The sequence below is a fragment of the Dermochelys coriacea genome, chromosome 6, assembly GCF_009764565.3.
Source record: "Dermochelys coriacea isolate rDerCor1 chromosome 6, rDerCor1.pri.v4, whole genome shotgun sequence".
Classification (NCBI taxonomy): domain Eukaryota; kingdom Metazoa; phylum Chordata; order Testudines; family Dermochelyidae; genus Dermochelys; species Dermochelys coriacea.
The window spans coordinates 1,523,153-1,543,696 of record NC_050073.1 but is presented as its reverse complement, the minus strand read 5'-3'; the positions used below and the strand labels follow the sequence as shown (position 1 = coordinate 1,543,696).

General features: G+C 49.0%; 2 protein-coding genes across 18 annotated transcripts in view; one reads left to right on the top strand and one right to left on the bottom strand.

The window, feature by feature from the left end:
- The window catches only part of LOC119856777 (RING finger protein 112-like), an 81,942-nt gene that overhangs the window by 16,892 nt on the left and 44,506 nt on the right, over positions 1–20,544 (top strand). The gene's annotated exons all lie outside the window — the stretch shown is intronic.
- LOC119856780 (RING finger protein 112-like) overlaps positions 9,630–20,544 on the bottom strand; it is a 110,009-nt gene continuing 99,094 nt past the window's right edge. For 5 of the 14 annotated variants that reach the window (XM_043517134.1, XM_043517119.1, XM_043517120.1 and 2 more), the window contains 9 exons: positions 19,830–19,959; positions 19,545–19,675; positions 19,286–19,339; positions 12,465–12,539; positions 11,884–12,159; positions 11,341–11,612; positions 10,783–11,065; positions 10,252–10,524; positions 9,630–9,929 (listed from right to left, as the gene is read on the bottom strand). In XM_043517134.1, coding sequence (XP_043373069.1) covers positions 9,645–9,929; positions 10,252–10,524; positions 10,783–11,065; positions 11,341–11,612; positions 11,884–12,159; positions 12,465–12,539; positions 19,286–19,339; positions 19,545–19,675; positions 19,830–19,959 — 1,779 coding nt within the window. In that variant the 3' untranslated portion in view covers positions 9,630–9,644. Of the gene's footprint in view, positions 9,930–10,251; positions 10,525–10,782; positions 11,066–11,339; positions 11,613–11,883; positions 12,160–12,464; positions 12,540–19,285; positions 19,340–19,544; positions 19,676–19,829; positions 19,960–20,544 lie in introns of all 14 variants that reach the window. The other 9 variants (XM_043517121.1, XM_043517128.1, XM_043517126.1 and 6 more) reach the window with 9 other exon arrangements.

Sequence of the window (20,544 nt, the reverse complement as noted above, 5' to 3'; positions counted from 1 at the left end):
AAGGTTTTGTTTGTGCTCTCTTTGTTGTTCTCGCTCAGGGCAGAGAGAGGGATCAGGCAGAAAAAAACCCATCTCCTAAAGCCCTACCTGGAATAAGCATCTAAAATTACAAAAATTGTAAATTATAGCAAAGAAATCCATTAGATTATCTTTTGTTTTAGCTTGTGAATTTTCCCTATGCTAAGGGGTAATTTTATTCCTGTTTTGTAACTGGGAAGCAGAATCAGAGGGGAATCCTCTGTGTTTTAAATCTTTTTATTTACCCTGTAAAGTTATCTTCCATCCTGATTTTGCAGAGGTGATTCTTTTACTTTTTTTCTTTATAATAAAATTCTTCTTTTAAGAACCTGATTGATTTTCAGGGTCCTAAAAAAACAGGGATTTGGTCTGTGTTCACTTTGTTTAACCTATTGGTTGGTATATTATTCTAAAGCCTCCCCAGAAAAGTGGGTGAAGGGGCTTAGGGGTATATTTTTGGGGGGATAGGGCTCCAAGTTGCCCCTCCCTGAATGTTTGTTTAAATCACTTGGTGGTGGCAGCAATACCGCCCAAGGACAAGGAAAGGCATTTGTGCCTTGGAGAAGTTTTTAACCTAAGATGGTGGAATATAAGCTTAGGGGATCTTTCATGTGGGTCCCCACATCTGTATCCCAGAGTTCAGAGTGCGGAGGGAACCCTGACACCCCCCTTCATGCTCCTCCTCCTTCTCTTTGTCTCACTTCCTGGGCCAAAGTTGTCACGTGGTCACACCCCACCTCCTAGGTCTCACGTTACGTAGGTGCAAATAGCTAGGCAGTCTTACCTGCCTCGAGGGCCTCAGCAAAATCACATACCCAGTTCCCACCGCCGAAGTATTGGTGCAGCACACAGGGAAATGGAGGTACACACAGTATTAGTATAGGACAGTAAGACTCCCATGCAATATAACAGGATGAATAAAATCCCACTTCATCACACTGGGCTGACCAGAATGGACCATGCTTTAATCTTCAGTTCTCCATGCTCCCTAAAGGACCCCGTGTGCCGTATGCCAGGTGACTAACAATCCAAACATAAGAACATTAGAATGGCCCTACTGGGTCAGACCAAAGGTCCATCTAGCCCAGTATCCTGTCTCCCGACCGTGGCCAGTGCCAGGTGCCTCAGAGGGAATGAACAGAACAGGCAATCATTGAGTGATCCATCCCCCGTCGCCTATCCCCAGCTGCTGGCAAACAGAGGCTAGGGACACCATCGCTGCCCAACCTGGCTAATAGCCATTGATGGACCTCTCCTCCATGAACTTACCTAGTTCTTTTTTGAACCCTGTTATAGTCTTGACCTTCCCAAATCCTCTGGCAAAGAGTTCCACAGGTTGACTGTGCATTGTGTGAAATACCTGAGTGTTTTGCTGAAGGGGATCCTCCTAGAAACAGTTCCAAAGCTGGGGCCGTAGCACCAATCCCGTGGCTCTGTGACAGATGGTGTTAGCTGTGGGATGCTGAATGCACTCGGCGTATTGTGACCTGCAGCAGTAAAACTAGGATAGTCAACGGAAACAGCCAGAGAATGGCATATAACCAGCTCCCTAAGAAGGATGTCGCTGAACTGTGCAGAGAGGGAGAAGTGAGTGGGGGTGCAGTGGGTGAACACTGGGAATCTCAACAAGCTACAGGCATTGTCGTTGGTGTAGGATCTAGGGCAATTGAGCTGGGGTTAGTGACTGGTGTTCTGGGGCCGCAATCAGCCTGAGTGTGATGTGATTTTTGGGACCATTCATTACAAAGTCCAATTTGTCTCGGCAGAAGATTGAGTAGAGAGTCTAAGGGGCCTGTCTGTGACCCCAGCGTGAAACTATCACATTTGTTACTGACTTGGTGAAATTATACAACGCACCATCAGTTTGGGGAATCTGCCCTGTTTCTGACAGTCTGCCCTGAGGTAGGCACTCACAATCATGAACCACACTGGACTGCATGACAAGGGGATGAGCAAAGAATCCAGAATCCCCAAAACACCTGCTCTAACCCAGTAGCCCCCACTCCTGCTGCATCCTGCCCACCCCCTACCCCGTATGCTGGGTGGCTCTCTGTGGCAGCTGCCCGAGAGAGCGCCTGGCTGGAGGAGGCGGTCGCGGCCCACCAACTCCGCTCTCTGCCCGGGCTCCCATGACAGGCCAAACTTGACATATCCCACTTATGCATCGCCTATGCATCTACGTTTCCTTTTCATGGGTTGTGGGGGAACAATTAACAAAGTCTTTTGGTGGGCCATAGATGACACCTCCTGGGGGAAGCTAGTGTTTCACACTGGGGACTGCTTCCCTCCTGACAGAGGGCGATTCACATTTTCAGAGCAAACACTTTTCTAGTTATGAAGCAAACACTTCAATCTTACCTTATAACACAGGATATTATCCGTGAGAGTAATGCTGACAGCAACATACAAACACTCAACACAATCTTATCAGACTAATACCTATTTTGAGCAAAGCTAACATGCAGGTGACTTGGTGTGATCCCCAGCTATGAGTTTGTCCGTTCTTAGCAGATGCTTACAGCCTGGGTAAGTGCTGGCATCTGGCCTGCCAGCATCTCAGCATCTATACCCCACACCCTCTCCTTAAACTGGGGCAACAATTTGGTATCAGGTTCCCTGTACAACTGGCATCTGGGGCCTTTCCCCAGTGACCCTCCTCTGGGTTCTCCTGTCCCTCCCCTTCTCCATCTCTAGTTCCTGTTTTAGCTGCTTCGCATGGTCTCAGCTTGCTCCGTCTCCCAGCCAGCAAGTCCCTGCTGCTGCTTCTGTTGCTCTCGGACCCTCTTGGCTCCCAGCCTGGGTCTGGAACCTGCTTCTTGGTTAAATCAACCCTCTTCAGCCATGAAATCAGCTGCACCATGTTGAACCTCCATTCCTTCACAGTTTGGCGACATCCTTCTTAGGGAGCTGGTTTTCGCCATTCTCTTGCTGTTTCCTTTGACTACCCTAGTTTTACTGCTGCAGGTCACAATACTCCTAGTGCATTCAGCATCCCACTGCTACCACCACTTGTCCCAGAGACACAGGAATGGTACTACGGCCCCATCTTTGGAACTGTCTCTAGGAGGAGCCACTTCAGCAAAACACTTGAGTTTTTCACAAAACTCCACAACCTGTGGAACCCTTTGCCAGAGGATGTTGTGAAGGCCAAGACTATAACAGGGTTCAAAAAAGAACTAGCTAAGTTCACGAAGGATAGGTCCATCAACAGGATGGGCAGGGATATTGTTCCTCGCCTCTGTTTGCCAGCAGCTGAGAATGTGATTGGATGGATCACTTGATGATTACCGGTCTGTTCATTCTGTGACAGGTTCTCTCACAGAGACCCCTTGAGATTGACACTTGATGCACTGGGATACCACTGAGAACAACCCTCCTGCCAGCATGGCTGCCCTTCAACTCTGTCTTGCTGAGCCAGACGCTCAGGTTCAATCCCAGCACGGACTCAGAGAATGGGCCACAGCCCTCTGGAGTTCCTTAGACACTGAGAATCACTCAGCCATGGAGCTTCTCAGTTAACAGGGACTTTCCCAGAGCCCAGTGTACTGCCTTTCTGGGAGCCTGAACCCCAGAGAAATCCGTTTTACTCTGTATAAAGCTTATACAGGGTAAACTCACAAATATTTGCCCTCTATATCACAGAAAGAGAGATATGCACAACTGCCCCCTCCCCGCAGGTAATAATTACTTACACTCGGTTTATTAATAAACAAAAGTGATTTTATTAAGTATAAAAGTCGGATTTAAGTAATAACAGACAGAACAAAGTAAGTCACAAAGCGAAATAAAACAAAACACGCAAGTCTAAGCTTAATACACTAAGAAACTCGTTACAAATGATAACTTCTCACCCTAAATGTTACTTCAGGTAAAATCCTTCTCAGGTCAGTTGCTTTTTCTGACCTGGGTACAGCCTGTTCTCTCCCACCCCTGTGGTTGCAATCCTCTTGTTTCCTGGTGCTTTATCTTTCAGGAGGAGAGGCCATCTCTTAAGCCATCTGAAGACTCCCATTGTTTACTTCCCCTGTCTTACATAGAATTTCCCTAAGGTGGGAAACCTTTCTTTGAAACCCCACCCCCTTGGGGAAAAGTATCAAATTCAAGATGGATTTCAGTGTTAGGTGACATGGTCACATGTCTCTGTGAGACCCCAGTCTCCATTCTTTCTGGGCTGGGCCACACATACCCAGGAAGGCTTGCAGGTAAACAAAGTCATTTACAACTCATTGTTTCTGAAGCACCATTAATGGCCTCCATTTAATATGACTACATCAGTAAAATACATCAGTAGGGCAAGTTTATACCTTATTTTCCTAACTTCAGACATAGAAATAATACATGCAAACAAATAGGATGAACACATTCAGTAAATTATAACCTTTCTAATGAGATGTTACATGGGACATTTAGCATAAAGCACATTTCAGTTATGTCATATTCAAGTTCACAAGGATATTTTCATAAAGCATATGGAGTGCAATGTCACACAGAGGTGTTTTAAAGCATGACATCACTCAATTTTTATTGCATCATTCATTATCATATTTAACAGGAATATTTGTGTGATGCTGTCACTATCCAGGTAGTGTAAGGATTAAATATCGAGTTTAGTAGTTAGATCTATCTATGTAGTATGCTCTGTCCAGCTCTCTAGCCATGTCCCCTCTCTATAATTCCTGCCTCTAGAGATCACTATCAGCTCTGTCTCAATCTCTATATGAAAAAAGAAAAGGAGTACTTGTGGCACCTTAGAGACTAAAATTTATTTGAGCATAAGCTTTTGTGAGCTACAGCTCACTTCATCGGATGCATCTCACGAAAGCTTATGCTCAAATAAATTTGTTAGTCTCTAAGGTGCCACAAGTACTCCTTTTCTTTTTGCGAATACAGACTAACACGGCTGCTACTCTGAAACCAATCTCTATATGTTCTCTCATTATAGGTGAGGGTGGTGGAGACGCCACCAGTCATGGCTGACCGACGCTTTCTTAAAAGACCCAGTTTTTAGTTGCTTATAACTTTGCCAAACTGTAACTGCTCAGGATGAAATTTTCCAGGCTGGGTGTGTGCCTTCAGCTGAAATTTTGGAGAAAGTGTCCACTAAAATAGGCCAGCAGTTGCCAACAATAAGGCTAGGAGAGGGAAAGACTTTGTTTTCCCATGTGTCATGGTTTCGCTTTCGGTGCAGCTCTGACACCGTCTCTGGGTGCACCCTTTCACCTGCCATTTGTAGTACAGACAGACACAGCCTGCCCTTCCTTTCACTGCCTGGGAGGGACAGCTCTGAGTTTCCACTCACCAGAGGGGCCTGGAACTTCGCTCTAGCAATTTGCACAGGTGGATCTCAGCGAATCCCTCGTGGCCTGGTCATTCACCTCCCTGGGAACCTATCCCCAGTATCCTGGCTGTCACATCCAGCATCACATCCCTGGGAACCTGCCCATTCAAAGGTCTTTCTGAGACCTTTTGTCATGGAAGATTCCAAAGCTCTTTATGGAGTAAGGGGAGCTGCTGATGCCAGCAGGTCAGGCAGGGACATGGTGGGCAACCATCAGGAGAAGGAGGAAGAAGGATTCCCCCCATGGGGTTCCTCACCTGGTAGCCTCCCTTGGACATATGGGGTACAGGACTAGCTGCACACCAGTGCATCCTTGCAGGTTTTGTCCCCATTACCTCTGGGGTGGAGTCGTGCCCTTGGCCTGCTCTCAAACCGAGCCCCCCACGGATATACCAGTTGTAGCCTAGCGGAACCAGTGGGTTTAGCACGTGCTGTCTTGCCCTTCAGGAGTCTGTAACCAGCAGTATCCAGTGACCAAACAACTGAAGCATTGTTTATTTAGCAGCAGAAATGTAGCATAAGAGAAAATGTTGTTAAAACAACAGCCTTTATGCATGTCTGTCTACCTAGATGTTACCTACCATCCCCTGATGTTAGCCCAGGAATGTCTGGCTTCTCCAGCAGGCTCCTGTGCATGAGTCCAGTTGCCTTCCATTGCTCCCCCACCCACCACAAGAGTGGGGCCCCATTTAACCCCTTCTTTGTTCTTCTGAATTCACAGGCATTGGCCATTCCCAATGAAAACAATTTTGTAGGTTGGAGGGAGACCAGAATGAGAACCAAAGCTAATAATTCTGGCTTTGATAATCAAAGCTAACAACTCTCCCTTTAACATTGGAGCTGACGAAAGCTTTTGGGCCCAAACTCCCCTTCTTCCCCCGCATCCCCAGTGAAAAAGTAGATCGAGAGACAACAAAACAGGTTGAAATTTTTTTGTCAGTTTTGCCAACTTGTTCATTTTGGAAACAAACAAATAACAGCCAAAATGCCCAAAATCCCAAGCTGACATTTTCAAAATGGAACATTACAATTTTTCCAGTTCCAAATGATGTTCAGTGTTGAAATTTACTTCCATTTTTTAAAATTAAAAATTAAAGAAAAAAAGAAAAACAAAAAACCCCTGCTTGAAACTGAAAAAAAAACCTTTAATTTCAGCTCAAACAAAATGTTTCATTTGATCTTAAATGGAATTTTTTTGACTTCTCAATCTGCCATTTTTTTTTCAATGTTTCAGAACAGCCAGATGTCACAGAGTGTGGGGGAGTCAGGGCCCTGCACCCCCAACTTCCTGTGATTCACTGTGACTCTCAGCCAGCCAGGAAAACAGATGGTTTATTAGAGGATAGGAACACAGTCTAAAACAGAGCTTGTAGGTCCAGAAAACAGGACCCCACAGTCAGGTCCATCTTGGGGGGTGGGAAGCCCAAACCCAGGTTCTGGGCCTTCCCCCATCTCCCCAGCCATCTCCAAACTGAAACTGCCTCCAGCAGTCTCCCCCAGCCACACACCCTGGCTGCCCCTCCAGCCTTTGTCCAGTTTCCCAGGCAGAAGGTGTCACCTGGCCCCAACTCCCTCCTGGGCTCAGGTTACATGCAGGCCGTCAAGTATCATCCCTCAGTGAAGTCACACCCTTATATCCCACTAACATCTAGTATTAATGCAGACAGTAAATTAGTAAAAAGAACAGGAGTACTTGTGGCACCTTAGAGACTAACACATTTATTAGAGCATAAGCTTTCGTGAGCTACAGCCCACTTCATTGGATGCATAGAATGGAACATATAGTAAGAAGATAGATATATACATACAGAGAATCATGAAAAGGTGGGAGTTGCCATACAAACCATAAGCGGCTAATTAATTAAGATGAGCTATTATCAGCAGGAGAAAAAACTTTTGTAGTGATAATCAGGATGGCCCATTTAGACAGTTGACAAAAAGGTGTGAGGATACCTAACATTGGGAAATAGATTCAATATGTGTAATGACCCAGCCACTCCCAGTCTCTATTCAAACCCAAGTTAATGGTATCTAGTTTGCATATTAATTCAAGCTCAGCAGTTTCTCGCTGGAGTCTGTTTTTGAAGCTTTTCTGTTGCAAAATTGCCACCCTTAAGTCTGTTATTGAGTGGCCAGATAGGTTGAAGTGTTCACCTACCGGTTTTTGAATGTTATGATTCCTGATGTCAGATGTTTGTCCATTTATTCTTTTGCATAGGGACTGTCTGGTTTGGCCAATGTACATGGCAGAGGGGCATTGCTGGCAAATGATGGCATATATCCCATTTCAGAGTAGCAGCCGTGTTAGTCTGTATTCGCAAAAAGAAAAGGAGTATTTGTGGCACCTTAGAGACTAACAAATTTATTAGAGCATAAGCTTTCGTGAGCTACAGCTCACTTCATCGGATGCATTTGGTGGAACCACAAGGATAGGTTTCTGGGTTAGTGTTTTTGTTGTGTGGTGTGTGGTTGCTGGTGAGTATTTGCTTCAGGTTGGGGGGCTGTCTGTAAGCGAGGACTGGTCTGACTCCCAAGATCTGTGAGAGTGAGGGATCATTTTTCAGGATAGGTTGTAGATCTCTGATGATGTGCTGGAGAGGTTTTAATTGGGGGCTGAAGGTGATGGCTAGTGACGTTCTGTTATTTTCTTTGTTGGGCCTGTCCTGTAGTAGCTGACTTCTGGGTACTCTTCTGGCTCTGACAATCTATTTTTTCACTTCAGCAGGTGGGTATTGTAGTTGTAAGAACGCTTGATAGAGATCTTGTAAGTGTTTGTCTCTGTCTGAGGGATTGGAGCAAATGCGGTTGTATCTTAGAGCTTGGCTGTAGACAATGGGTTGTGTGGTGTGTCCTGGATGGAAGCTGGAGGCATGTAGGTAGGCATAGCAGTCAGTTGGTTTCCGGTATAGGGTGGTGTTTATGTGATCATCCTTTAGCACTGTAGTGTCCAGGAAGTGGATCTCTTGTGTGGACTGGTCCAGGCTGAGGTTGATGGTGGGATGGAAATTGTTGAAATCATGGGGGAATTCCTCAAGGGCTTCTTTTCCATGGGTCCAGATGATGAAGATGTCATCAGTGTAGCGCAAGTAGAGTAGAGGCATTAGGGGACGAGAGCTGAGGAAGCGTTGTTCTAAGTCAGCCATAAAAATGTTGGCATACTGTGGGGCCATGCGGGTACCCATCGCAGTCCTGCTGATTTGAAGGTATACATTGTCCCCAGATGTGAAATAGTTATGGGTGAGGACAAAGTCACAAAGTTCAGCCACCAGGTTTGCTGTGACATTATCGGGGATACTGTTTGGTTTTTTTTAGTTTTATTTTACTTTATTTTTATTTGCCTGAGGAGTTGAAACAAACTTTAGGGGGTTGCTAAACAGGAACTGTTCACATCGAACAAACTAAAGTTAGCAGGTGATTGGGGGAGGCCCAGCAATCCTGGGGAAGGCAGAGATGGGGGGGGGGCAGAGACTGATGTCTTTCTACAACATGTGCACACTCTATAACTATGCATGAATATGCCTCTCCTCCCTACGGGCTCACCAACCACTGAGCTATTTGCTAAACCTCTTCAGAACATTGCAAATGTAAAGCTGAAGGAAAATGAAACCGCGACGTTCCTTAGCCAGCAAAGAAGGGATTTGCTTTTTTGTTTTAGAAAAAGATTCATAAAAATATTGAAAAAATTCTTCCCCTTTTATATATTTTAACCTAGTAGAATTCAGAAGTTTCGTAGAAAACTATGGTACCCTGGAAAGAACATTCAAGTTCACAACCAGCTGCAAAGAGGATACAAACAATGCCTACAAGCAGCTAGTAAAATGCCTACAAGTAAAGTAGTAAAACTCCTAAGCAACATTAAAAGGTTAATACTCCCTACTCCATCGTACCAGAGAACAAAAATCCCCATTGTTCACCCAGCTCAACTAAGCTCTGACAGGTGTCTGCCTTAAGCCATTCTCTTCCTTCCTACTGTATTCCACAGTGTGGAAGAATAACTATTGGGACTAACTTCTGAGGGCAGATGTGAATTTTCAGTGCCTTGGTGGCTTCCCATCCTGGCTGGAGGCCTCCCTGGAAGGTGTTTTAGTGAAAATCACAGAGCAGGGGCTCACGGTCCGATTGTTGTGTCGATGGTGATGCCCTTTCAATGTGGGCAGCTGCAGCTCTCATGATTTCCTGCTGCCCGATGTCGCCACCCACCCTTCTGCCCATGTACATCCTGGCTGTAGTGTCCACCCCACTTCCACCCCCAGCCCCACCCTAACAGCTGCTGCTTAGCTCTGCAGCCTCAGTGACTAAAACTTGACTTCGCTGCAAACAGCAGTATCAGCCCCTGCCCCAACCTCTGGCCCAGAATGGTTAAGTGACACTGAAAGCGCTTTCTGTAGGTCTCCAGGAAGCCGTTGGCCTCTCGAGTCAGCTCCTTCTCTAGCGCCGTCAGCAGTGCCTCCTTCGGCTCCTGCATCTCCTTCTGGCACCGCTCCAGCAGTGACCTGCACTTCTCCACGAACTGCTTCTCCATTGCACTCGGCGTCACCATCAGACAGTTGAACATGTGCTGGGACAGGTCATCCTACATTATGTGGGAGTGGAGGGGGGGCCCAAGGCTGTTAGAAGGAGGGGTGTGTGACCCCATCTTACTGGAGGACCCTCTACTTCCCACCTCCCCTGTGACTGAGATTGGGTCCCATGTTGTGCCAGGCACTGGCCAAAACCCCCTGGCTGAAATCAGAGCCCCCATTCTACCCCAGGATCTCCCATCTCTGCAGCCATCCTGGGAGCCAGACATATGAACTCCTGTCTCCTGCCCCACAGCCAATAGCCCGTGGGACTGCCCTGGATTTTTCTCTGGGGTTCCCTTAGCTGCGGCCCAGCCCCCCACCCCACAGACTCACCTTCTCCTTCAGAAAGTCAGCGTGGTCTTGGCGGGCGCTGTCCATGGTTCTCTGGTTAAAGGCGTGACGCTCATAGCACCTTCTGTACTTCTCCAGGAAGGTCTGGGCCTCCTTAGTCAGCTCCGCCTTTAGCGCCATCAGCAGGGTCTCCTCCGGCTCCTCCATCTCCTCCCGGCACCGCTCCAGCAGCGACCTGCGCTGCTCCACCAACTGCTCCGCCATCGCGCTCGGATCCACCTTCAGACAGTCGACCATGCGCTGGGACAGGCCGTGCTGCATTGAGTGGGAGAGGAGGGGGAGAAAAAGGGTGGCCCAAAGTTGTTAGAAGGAGCAGGTGTGTGACCCTGTCTCACCCATGGACCCTCCGGCTACAGAACAGCAACTTCCCTCCAGCCTCCTGACCGAGATCAGAGCCACAAGTGTACATGGGTTGGAATCTCCCATCTCCTCCCCAAAGCCCAGATCCTGAAAGAGATTTTTCCCAGAGGTTCCCCTGACTGGGGCACAGACCCCCCCCCCCCCCCAAAGCACCTTCTCCCTCAGAAAGTCAGCGTGGTCTCGGCGGGCGCTGTCCATGGCTCTCTGGTTGTTGGCATGACACTGATAGCGCCCTCCATAGGTCTCCAGGAAGGTATCGGCCTCCTGAGTGAGCTCCACTTCCAGCGCCGTCAGCAGGGTCTCCTCCGGCTCCTCCATCTCCTTCCAACACTGCTCCAGCAGCGACCTGCAATGCTGCACAAACTGCTCCGCCATTGCGCTCGGATCCACCTTCAGACAGTCGACCATGCGCTGGGACAGGCCGTGCTGCATTGAGCCGGAGAGGAAGGGGCCCAAGGCTGTTAGAAGGTGGGGGTTGAACCCCGTCTCACCAATGGACCCTCTGGCTACAGCACAGCAACTTCTCTCCACCCCCTGACCGAGATCAGAGCCCCTCTTGTGCATGGGTTGGAGTCTCCCATCTCTGCAGCCACCCTGGGAGCTGGAGGTATGAACTCCCGTTTCCTGCCCCAAAACCCATAACCCATGGAGCTGGCTGGGATGTTTCCCTGGGGTTCCCTGGGCTGGGGCACAGTTTCACCCGGTCTCACCTTCTCCCTCAGAAAGTCAGCGTGGTCTTGGCGGGCTCTGTCCATGACTCTCTTGTTGATGTTGTGACTCTGAAAGCGTCTTCTGTAGGTCCCAAGGAAGGTCTCGGCCTCCCGAGTCAGCTCCGCCTTTAGCGCCGTCATCAGGGTCTCCTCTGACTCCTTCATCTCCTTCTGACACTGCTCCAGCAGCGACCTGCGCTGCTCCACCAACTGCTCCGCCATCGCACTCGGATCCACCTTCAGACAGTCGACCATGCGCTGGGACAGGCCGTCCTGCGTTGAGTGGGAGAATAGTGGGGGGGGACACAAGGCTGTTAGGTGTGCGTGTGCGACCCCATCTCACCCATGGACCCTCTGGCTTCCCCCGAACTCTGTGCCTGAGATCAGGCCCCCCGTTGCGCTGGGGTTGGGGTCTCCCATCTCTGCAGCCACCTTAGAAACTGATATGAGGTCCCATCTCCTTCCAAAAAAACATAGGCCATGGGAATGGCTGGGATGGTTCCCTGGGGTTCCCCTGCATGGAGCCACAACCCCTGTCACTCACCTTCTCCCTCAGAAAGTCAGCGTGGTCTGTGCGGGCTCTGTCCATGACTCTCTGGTTGATGGCGTGACTCTGATAGCACCTTCTGTAGGTCTCCAGGAAAGAATTGGCCTCCCGAGCCAGCTCCGCCTCTAGCGCCGTCAGCAGGGTCTCCTTTTCTGGCTCCCTCATCTCCTCCCGGCACCGCTCCAGCAGCGACCTGCGCTGCTCCTTGAATTGCTCCGCCATTGCGCTCGGATCCACCTTCAGACAGTCGACCATGCGCTGGGACAGGCCGTCCTGCATTGAGCCAGAGCGGAGGGGGAGAGGAGAGGCCCAGGCTGTTAGAAGGGGAGGGTGTGTGACCCTGTCTCACCCATGGACCCTCTGGCTACAGAACAGAAACCTCCCCTCACTCCTGTGACTGAGATCAGGGCCTCCACTGTACATGGGTTGGAGTCACCAATCTCCACAAGCACACTGGGAGCTAGAGATATGAGCTCCCGCCTCCTCCCCAAAGTCCAAAGCCCATGGGGTTGGCCGGGATGTTTCCCTCTAGGGTTCCCCTGGCTGGGGGTGCAGACCCTTCCGCCCCCTCGACTCACCTTCTCCCTCAGAAACACAGCGTGGTCTGTGCGGGCACTGTCCACGACTCTCTGGTTGTGGAACGTGATGGCCATCTGCGCCGGGAGGACAAGACCGGGGTGAGCAGCAGTTCATGGGGCCCCGACTCCATCTCGTGGCTGCAGCTTCCACCGCAACAGCCTCACATAAGAGAGAGATGCCACTAGCTGGCATGGCAGCCGCTTTCGGTTTCTGGTGCCCCTGGTCTCCAGTTTGTTCCCTCACAGCAGCCCAGCCTCAGCTTCCTTCCCCGCCCCGACATGCACTTTGCTCTTGCAGCACTTTCCTCTAGCCGAGGACTTTGCAAACCCCTGTCCCAGCCGGGCTCGGCCTGAGGCTGACATCTGAGAGCATATCAGTGACGCCGGCTCTCACAGGTCTGGTGGTGTTTGGGGGCTTTTATCGATCCTCAGGGGGCAGGTGGTTTGGGTGTGAATCTCAGCTCTTTTTTGCTGGGGGGAGGGGTATTATTCTGAGCTGGGTAAACTCTTGTTGTGGAGGAGCAATTGTTGGCCTGAGACCTGATCAACCCCGCATATTAAACCAGCCTTAGGCGAAACACAGAGATCTCACCACTAAAAGTGAAAAAAAAGTGAATTTTCTGCTGCTCACAAAGTATTTCCTCCCCAGGAATGCCCCTAACAAGAGTTATAACCATCCAGGTTGTAAAGTAGAAACAGCCAGGTGCTGTGAAATTAGGGAGGATAGAGAAGGAGACTCAACAAACATAAAATAAGCTAAAAGAAAAGGAGGACTTGTGGCACCTTAGAGACTAACTAATTTATTTGAGCATAAGTTTTCATGAGCTACAGCTCACTTCATCGGATGCATTCAGTGGAAAATACAGAGGGGAGATTTTATATACACAGAGAACATGAAACAATGGGTGTTGCCATACAGACTGTAACGAGAGTGAGCAGGAAAAAAGAGATATTACCAGCAGGAGAGCGGTGAGGCGGGGGAAGCCTTTTGTAGTGATAAACAAGGTTGCCATTTCCAGCAGTTGACAAGAACAGTAGAGGGGAAATAAACAAGGGGAAATAGTTTCACTTTGTGTAATGACCCATCCACTCCCAGTCTTTATTCAAGCCTAAATTAATTGTATCCAGTTTGCAAATTAATTCCAATTCAGCAGTCTCTCGTTGGAGTCTGTGTCTGAAGTTTTTTTGTTGAAGAATTGCCACTTTTAGGTCTGTAATCGAGTGACCAAAGAGACTGAAGTGTTCTCTGACTAGTTTTTGAATGTTATAATTCTTGACGTCTGATTTGTGTCCATTTATTCTTTTACATAGAGACTGTCCAGTTTGGCCAATGTATATGGCAGAGGGGCATTGCTGGCACATGATGGCATATATCACATTGGTAGATGTGCAGGGGAACGAGCCTCTGATAGTGTGGCTGATGTGATTAGGCCCTATGATGGTGTCCCCTGAAGAGATATGTGGACACAATTGGCAACGGGCTTTGTTGCAAGGATAGGATCCTGGGTTAGTGTTTTTGTTGTGTGGTGTGTGGTTGCTGGAGAGTATTTGTTTCAGGTTGGGGGGCTGTCTCCAAGCAAGAACTGGCCAGTCTCCCAAGATCTGTGAGAGTGATGGGTCGTCCTTCAGGATAGGTTGTAGATCCTTGATGATGCATTGGAGAGGTTTTAGTTGGGGGCTGAAGGTGATGGCTAGTGGCGTTCTGTTATTTTCTTTGTTGGGCCTGTCCTGTAGTAGGTGACTTCTGGGTACTCTTCTGGCTCTGTCAATCTGTTTCTTCACTTCAGCAGGTGGGTATTGTAGTTGTAGGAATGCATGATAGAGATCTTGTAGGTATTTGTCTCTGTCTGAGGGGTTGGAGCAAATGCAGTTATATCGTAGAGCTTGGCTGTAGACAATGGATCGAGTGGTATGATCTGGATGAAAGCTAGAGGCGTGTAGGTAGGAATAGCGGTCAGTAGGTTTCCGATATAGGGTGGTGTTTATGTGACCATCACGTATTAGCACCGTAGTGTCCAGGAAGTGGATCTCTTGTGTGGACTGGTCCAGGCTGAGGTTGATGGTGGGATGGAAATTGTTGAAATCCTGGTGGAATTCCACAAGAGCTTCTTTTCCATGGATCCAGATGATGAATATGTCATCAATGTAGTGCAAGTAGAGTAGGGGCATTAGGGGACGAGAGCTGAGGAAGCGTTGTTCTAAGTCAGCCATAAAAATGTTGGCATACTGTGGGGCCATGCGGGTACCCATCGCAGTGCTGCTGATTTGAAGGTATACATTGTCACCAAATGTGATGGATTGTTGTTTCCTCAGGAAGTCAGTGGTGTCTCGAAGATAGCTGGGAGTGCTGGTAGCGTAGGGCCTAAGGAGGGAGTCTACATAGCCAGACAATCCTGCTGTCAGGGTGCCAATGCCTGAGATGATGGGGCGTCCAGGATTTCCAGGTTTATGGATCTTGGGTAGCAGATAGAATACCCCTGGTCGGGGTTCCAGGGCTGTGTCTGTGCGGATTTATTCTTGTGCTTTTTCAGGGAGTTTCTTGAGCAGATGGTGTAGTTTCTTTTGTTAACTCTTAGTGGGATCAGAGGGTAATGGCGTGTAGAAAGTGGTGTTGGAGAGCTGGAGTTTCTTGTTCATATTCCGACCTATTCATGATGACGACAGCACCTCCTTTGTCAGCCTTTTTGATTATGATGTCAGAATTATTTCTGAGGCTGTGGATAGCGTGTTCTGCACGGCTGAGGTTCTGGGGCAAGTGGTGTTGCTTTTCCACAATTTCAGCCCATGCACGTCGGCAGAAGCACTCTATGTAGAAGTCCAATCTGTTGTTTCGACCTTCAGGAGGAGTCCACCCAGAATCCTTCTTTTTGTAGTGTTGGTAGAAAGGTCTCTGTGGGTTAGTATGTTGTTCAGAGGTGTGTCGGAAATATTCCTTGAGTCGGAGACGTCGAAATTAGGATTCTAGGTCACCACAGAACTGTATCATGTTCATGGGGGTGGAGGGGGCAGAAGGAGAGACCCAAGATAGGACAGATTCTTCTGCTGGGCTACGAGTATAGTTGGATAGATTAACAATATTGCTGGGTGGTTAAGGGAACCACTGTTGTGGCCCCTTGTGGCATGTAGTAGTTTAGATAGCTTAGTGTCCTTTTTCTTTTGTAGAGAAGCAAAGTGTGTGTTGTAAATGGCTTGTCTAGTTTTTGTAAAATAAGCTGTGAGCTGTGTTTTATGCTGACCCTCTGCACAGAGAAGGTCACAAATAAGTTACCATTTGGGCATGAAAGAGAAAATGTAAAGAATGTGGGCAGGAAGAAGGACACATAGGTGCCAGGGTGTAATTGGTTAAAAATTCTGTTATTTAGGGGTGTAGGATATTGTGACAGGTTTAGTAAATTTGAAGGAGGGAGCTAATTTTACCGATAGAATGTAAATGAAAAAACAATGCTCTTTGGGAATCAACTCTGGAGCGCAGTACAACATCAAGCTGCAAAACATCCTACCCCCTGCACAACTGTGACATGTATGGGCACCAGGAACCCCCCGATGAGAGGATCCTGACTCGCCATTGATGAAATTTCTCTGTATATTGGGAGTGGTGAGCATATAAGATTTGCTTGATATATGTGTTCTGTGTGTGTTGTTAATAAATGAATGTAAAGAGCAGAACTGTGTAAGGCTTTCGCTGGGAAAAGGTACCGCAGACCCGTAGAGCCCTAAGCCCCGAGGGGAAAGGGTGGGTACTTAAACTGACCCGGTTTCTTCCTGAGCCCCTTGGGTACCAATTGGTTGGCCAGAAGCTGGGAATGGGTGACAGGGGATGGATCATTTGATGATTCCCTGTTCTGTTCATTCCCTCTGGGGCACCTGGCATTGGCCACTGTCGGAAGACAGGACACTGGGCTAGATGGACCTTTGGTCTGACCCAGTCTGGCCATTCTTATGTGTCTTACACCCTGAGACCTCAGTAGAGAAAGGGTGAGGGTGCCCTAAATTGACTGGATCACACCTTGACCGGGTAACACAATGACTCCGGAACAGTCTCTGCTGTGGCACTATTCTGGCGTGGCTATTGGGGTGTAGTTATTCCAGAATAGCTAGGTCAGTCTATCCCCCCCAACTACATAAACTGCACCCCTCTCACCACAAATTCTCCTCTAGAAGAGGGCCTGGGGAGCACCTGTCCCAGGCGATCTGAGGCTGACACCCAAGAGCACTTTACAGTCCATGCTTATGGTTATGTCTACACTGCGGTGTAAGGCCAGAGTTAGTAGGAATTGAGTTAGCAGCCCCTGGGGTTGTTAACTTAGGGTTGGAGCATCCACACGCATTTGTAAGCCCAGGTTAGGACTGCAGTCCTGGCACAGCCCACCCCAGGAAAAGGACCAATGAGGGTGGGTCCTCCAGGCCTGCCTAGAAAGGCTGCAGCAAAGCAGCCAATAGGAGCCCGGCAGGCTCAGTTAAAAAGAGCTGCAGGGGCTGAGCCGGGCTGTCGCTGGCTGGGACCAGAAGGGTAAAGAAAGTCTAAAAGGCTGTGAGACTCCACAGGGAAAGAGACTGGGGAGAAGCCCTGCTCATACGGGGACAGGACCGGGAAACTGTCCAGGTGAAGAGGCCTGAGAGTAGACCCTGAGAACTCAGTACAGAGATGGAGAAACTCTCCAGACAAGGAGGCCTGGGAGAGACCCTGCTGAGAGAGGGAACAGACAGAGAACCCAAGAAGGTGATGGGACTGAGTGGGAAGCACCCCAGGAAATGCAGCAGTAGCAACTAGTAACGAAAGCAGCAGGTGGCTGCTGCTTGCAGGGTCCCTGAGTTGCGACCCGGAGTAATGAGCGAGCCCATGGCCCCAACCGGCCACTGGTGCAGTGGCCAAAGCCCTGAAAAGGGGGCAAGTTTAGTTTTAGAGCCTGAGAAAGGGGCTAGATGCTAGAGTGTAAACAGGCCCAGAGATGAGGCTCAAGATCCCAGAGAGGGCCAGCCGTTTGTTGGACTGTGTTACCCTGAAAGGGGCTCCCTCGTGTATCTCAGACTATATGTGACTTAGCCGGAGGGCTGAGCCATCCCTGACTAAGGCAACTGCCAACAGGGAGCAACGGGAACAGAAAATGGGAAGAATGCAGAATCGCCCCAGCTGACAGGAGGCACTCATGAGAGGTGAATATTCCTCCATCACACCAACCCACAGAGGAGAATGGGGCATGTGCGGAGCATGAACAACAGTTCCCAGGAGCCACCTTGGCAGCATTGCCAAATGGAAACATTTGGGGGTTTTGTAGGAACCTCAATGGTTTCTGCATGAAAAATCAAAACAAAATAGCCACTTTTAGGCCAGCTCTGATAAACTGCTGTTATTTACATGCCGACACACACAGGGCTGGTGTGTCTCCATGCCTGGGGACAGGCATGTTGATGTTTTGGGCCTCATGAACTGGAGATGCATCCGTAGACTGGGCAAACCCGCAAGTATTAGTGACATTGCATTCCATATGTTTATGGAAATATGCTTATGAGTGAATATGTAACTGGAATATGCTTTATGCAAAAGGTCTCTTGTAAGGTATCACTACAAATCTTATAATCTACTGAGTATGGTCATCCTATTTGTATGAATATATCATTCTTGTATCTGACGTTAGAATTATGAAGTTTTACTCTGAAGTCCTATTGTAACTATGCAAAGTGCAGGCCATTAATGGTGGTTTGGAATCTTGATGGCTTCCATTAACTTGGACAATTGGTTGTAAATGGCTCTGTTTACTTGAAAGCCTTCCTGTATTCCTAAAGTCAGGCCGGGAAGAATGGAGGTTTGAAGTCTCACAGGACATGTGAACATGTCACATGATACTGGAATCCATCTTAAACCTGGTGCTTTTCCATTTACAAGGAACTGTGGGAACCCAGAGAGACAAAGGATTCCTGCCTTGTGACAAAGATATAAAAGGGGGTGGAATAGAACAAAGGGGGCTGCCAGTCATGAGAAATCCCTAGTTACCACCTCAGCTGGAACTAATGAGAACTGTACCAGGGAAAAGGATTGGGCCCAGACAAGGAAGGAGTCTAGTCTGTGAAAGAAGCTTATTGGAACATCTCTGAGGGTGAGATTTACCTTTATTCAGTTTCTTAATGTATTAGGCTTAGACTTGTGTGTTTTGTTTTATTTTGCTTGGTAACTTACTTTGTTCTGTCTGTTATTACTTAAAACCACTTAAACCCTACTTTTTATACTTAATAAAATCACCCAGAGTAAGTAATTAATACCTGGGGGAGCAAACAGCTGTGCATACCTCTCTATCAGTGTTATAGAGGGCAGACAATTCATGAGTTTACCTTGTATAAGCTTTATACAGAATAAAACAGATTTATTTGGGGTTTGGATCCCTTTGGGAGCTGGGTGTCTGGGTGCTGGAGTTGGTGACTTGCTGAGCAGTTTTTGGTTAAAGTCTGCAGCTTTGGGGGCATGGACCCAGACCTGGGTCTGTGTTGCAGCAGGCTGGCGTGTCTGGCTCAACAAGGCAGGGTTCTGGAGGCCCAGACTGGCAGTGGAAAATGGGCTCAAAGGTAATTCCAGCACATCAGGTGACAGTCCCAAGAGGGTCTCTGAGACCGAAACCGTCACACCCTCCAGCATCAGCCACCAGCATCAGCATCGGCATCAGCCACCCTCTAGTCTAGTCAAATTCTTCTACCTTGGAGTCCAAGAACCCGAGACCCTTTCCCAGTCACCTCCTGTGGGATGGCCCCAGTTCCAAGCACCTCACCAGCCCTGGAATGGACGAAAGAGGGGAGACACCCCACGATCAGGTCAGAGGCAGAGATATTACCTGACAGGGAGAGGAGAAGCCGAAGTGATGTTTCTTCATCACATCAGATAAATTCTGCAAAGGAACCAAAAGAAATCATCACATCACAGACTCCACAGGGCTTAGAAAGGCTGGGAACATGGAGATGGCTCACCTGGCAATGAGATGCAGCCACCTCTGGGGTGGGCAGCTGGGGTATTGGGGGTACTGGGGTCATCACTGACTGCAAGGAGAGAGCATCCCTTTCCTGCTCTCTCCAGCACAACTGGCCGGTCCTCACCTTTATCTTGGCAGCGAGCTGTGTCCCGGTGAGCATCTCCCCATGCCGGTCCGTCTGGACATGTTGACTGGCCGAGCTCACCAGGGTGGTGACATAGTCCCTCAGGCTCTCCCGGAAATTCTCACCCATGTCTGCAAAGGGGAGAGAGATGGACAATGGTGGTGGAATATAGGGCCTGTCTGATCCCCCTACTTTCTACTTTTCACATGTAGGCATGATCAGTGCCCCAATCACATTGCTCTGCACATGGCAGGGGGCTTAGAGCCACTGACCGGGGTCCATTACCTCTGAGAGTTCCCTCGCTCCCCATAGTGATCCGCTCGCCAGGGAAGGGCATCAGGTAACAACGACTCCTGTTTCCCTTCAGTGCTTCCAGGGCCTTGGGGTGTTTGCAGGGGGACTTCGCCTCCAGCTTCTGCCAGAGCCAGGGGGAATCGTTACATTCACACACAAACACCTGTGTTAACATTAGCCAGACCGGCCAGGCAATCAGAGAGGGTCTGGAGCAGCCCTGCCTCATTTGTGGAAGGTATTGGAAGGGGTGCAGTGAACGAGGCAGGGAATGGCAGGAAGAGAAAGGAGTTAGGCCCTGGTCTCAGCCTCCCCCTGCCCCGTTCCCAGTCTATCCAGATGCTTTGTCTCACCATGCTCCTTTCCCTCCCCCTGGCCTGGCTTTTCTCCCCTCCACACTGCAATCAAGCAGCTTCCTTCTCCGTGCCACCTGGGCTCACTGAGAGCGTGGGAGAGACAGGTCCCCTCTCAGTTCTGGTGCCTGGTCTGGAGCAGAAACTGCAGGGAAAGTCCAGCTTTGCTTCTGTATCCCCAGGCTGGAGCGTGCTGGGTCGCTCTGAAGGGATGGGGTATGCTCAGTCTGGGCAGCATGTGGAGCTGTGAGGGGTGGAGCATGGTCAGTGTGGACAGACTCTGCCATATCCCTGACACACTGGCCACCCCACCCCCCGCCAAATTTAGAGTCCTTACTCTGAAGCGGGGAGGGCAG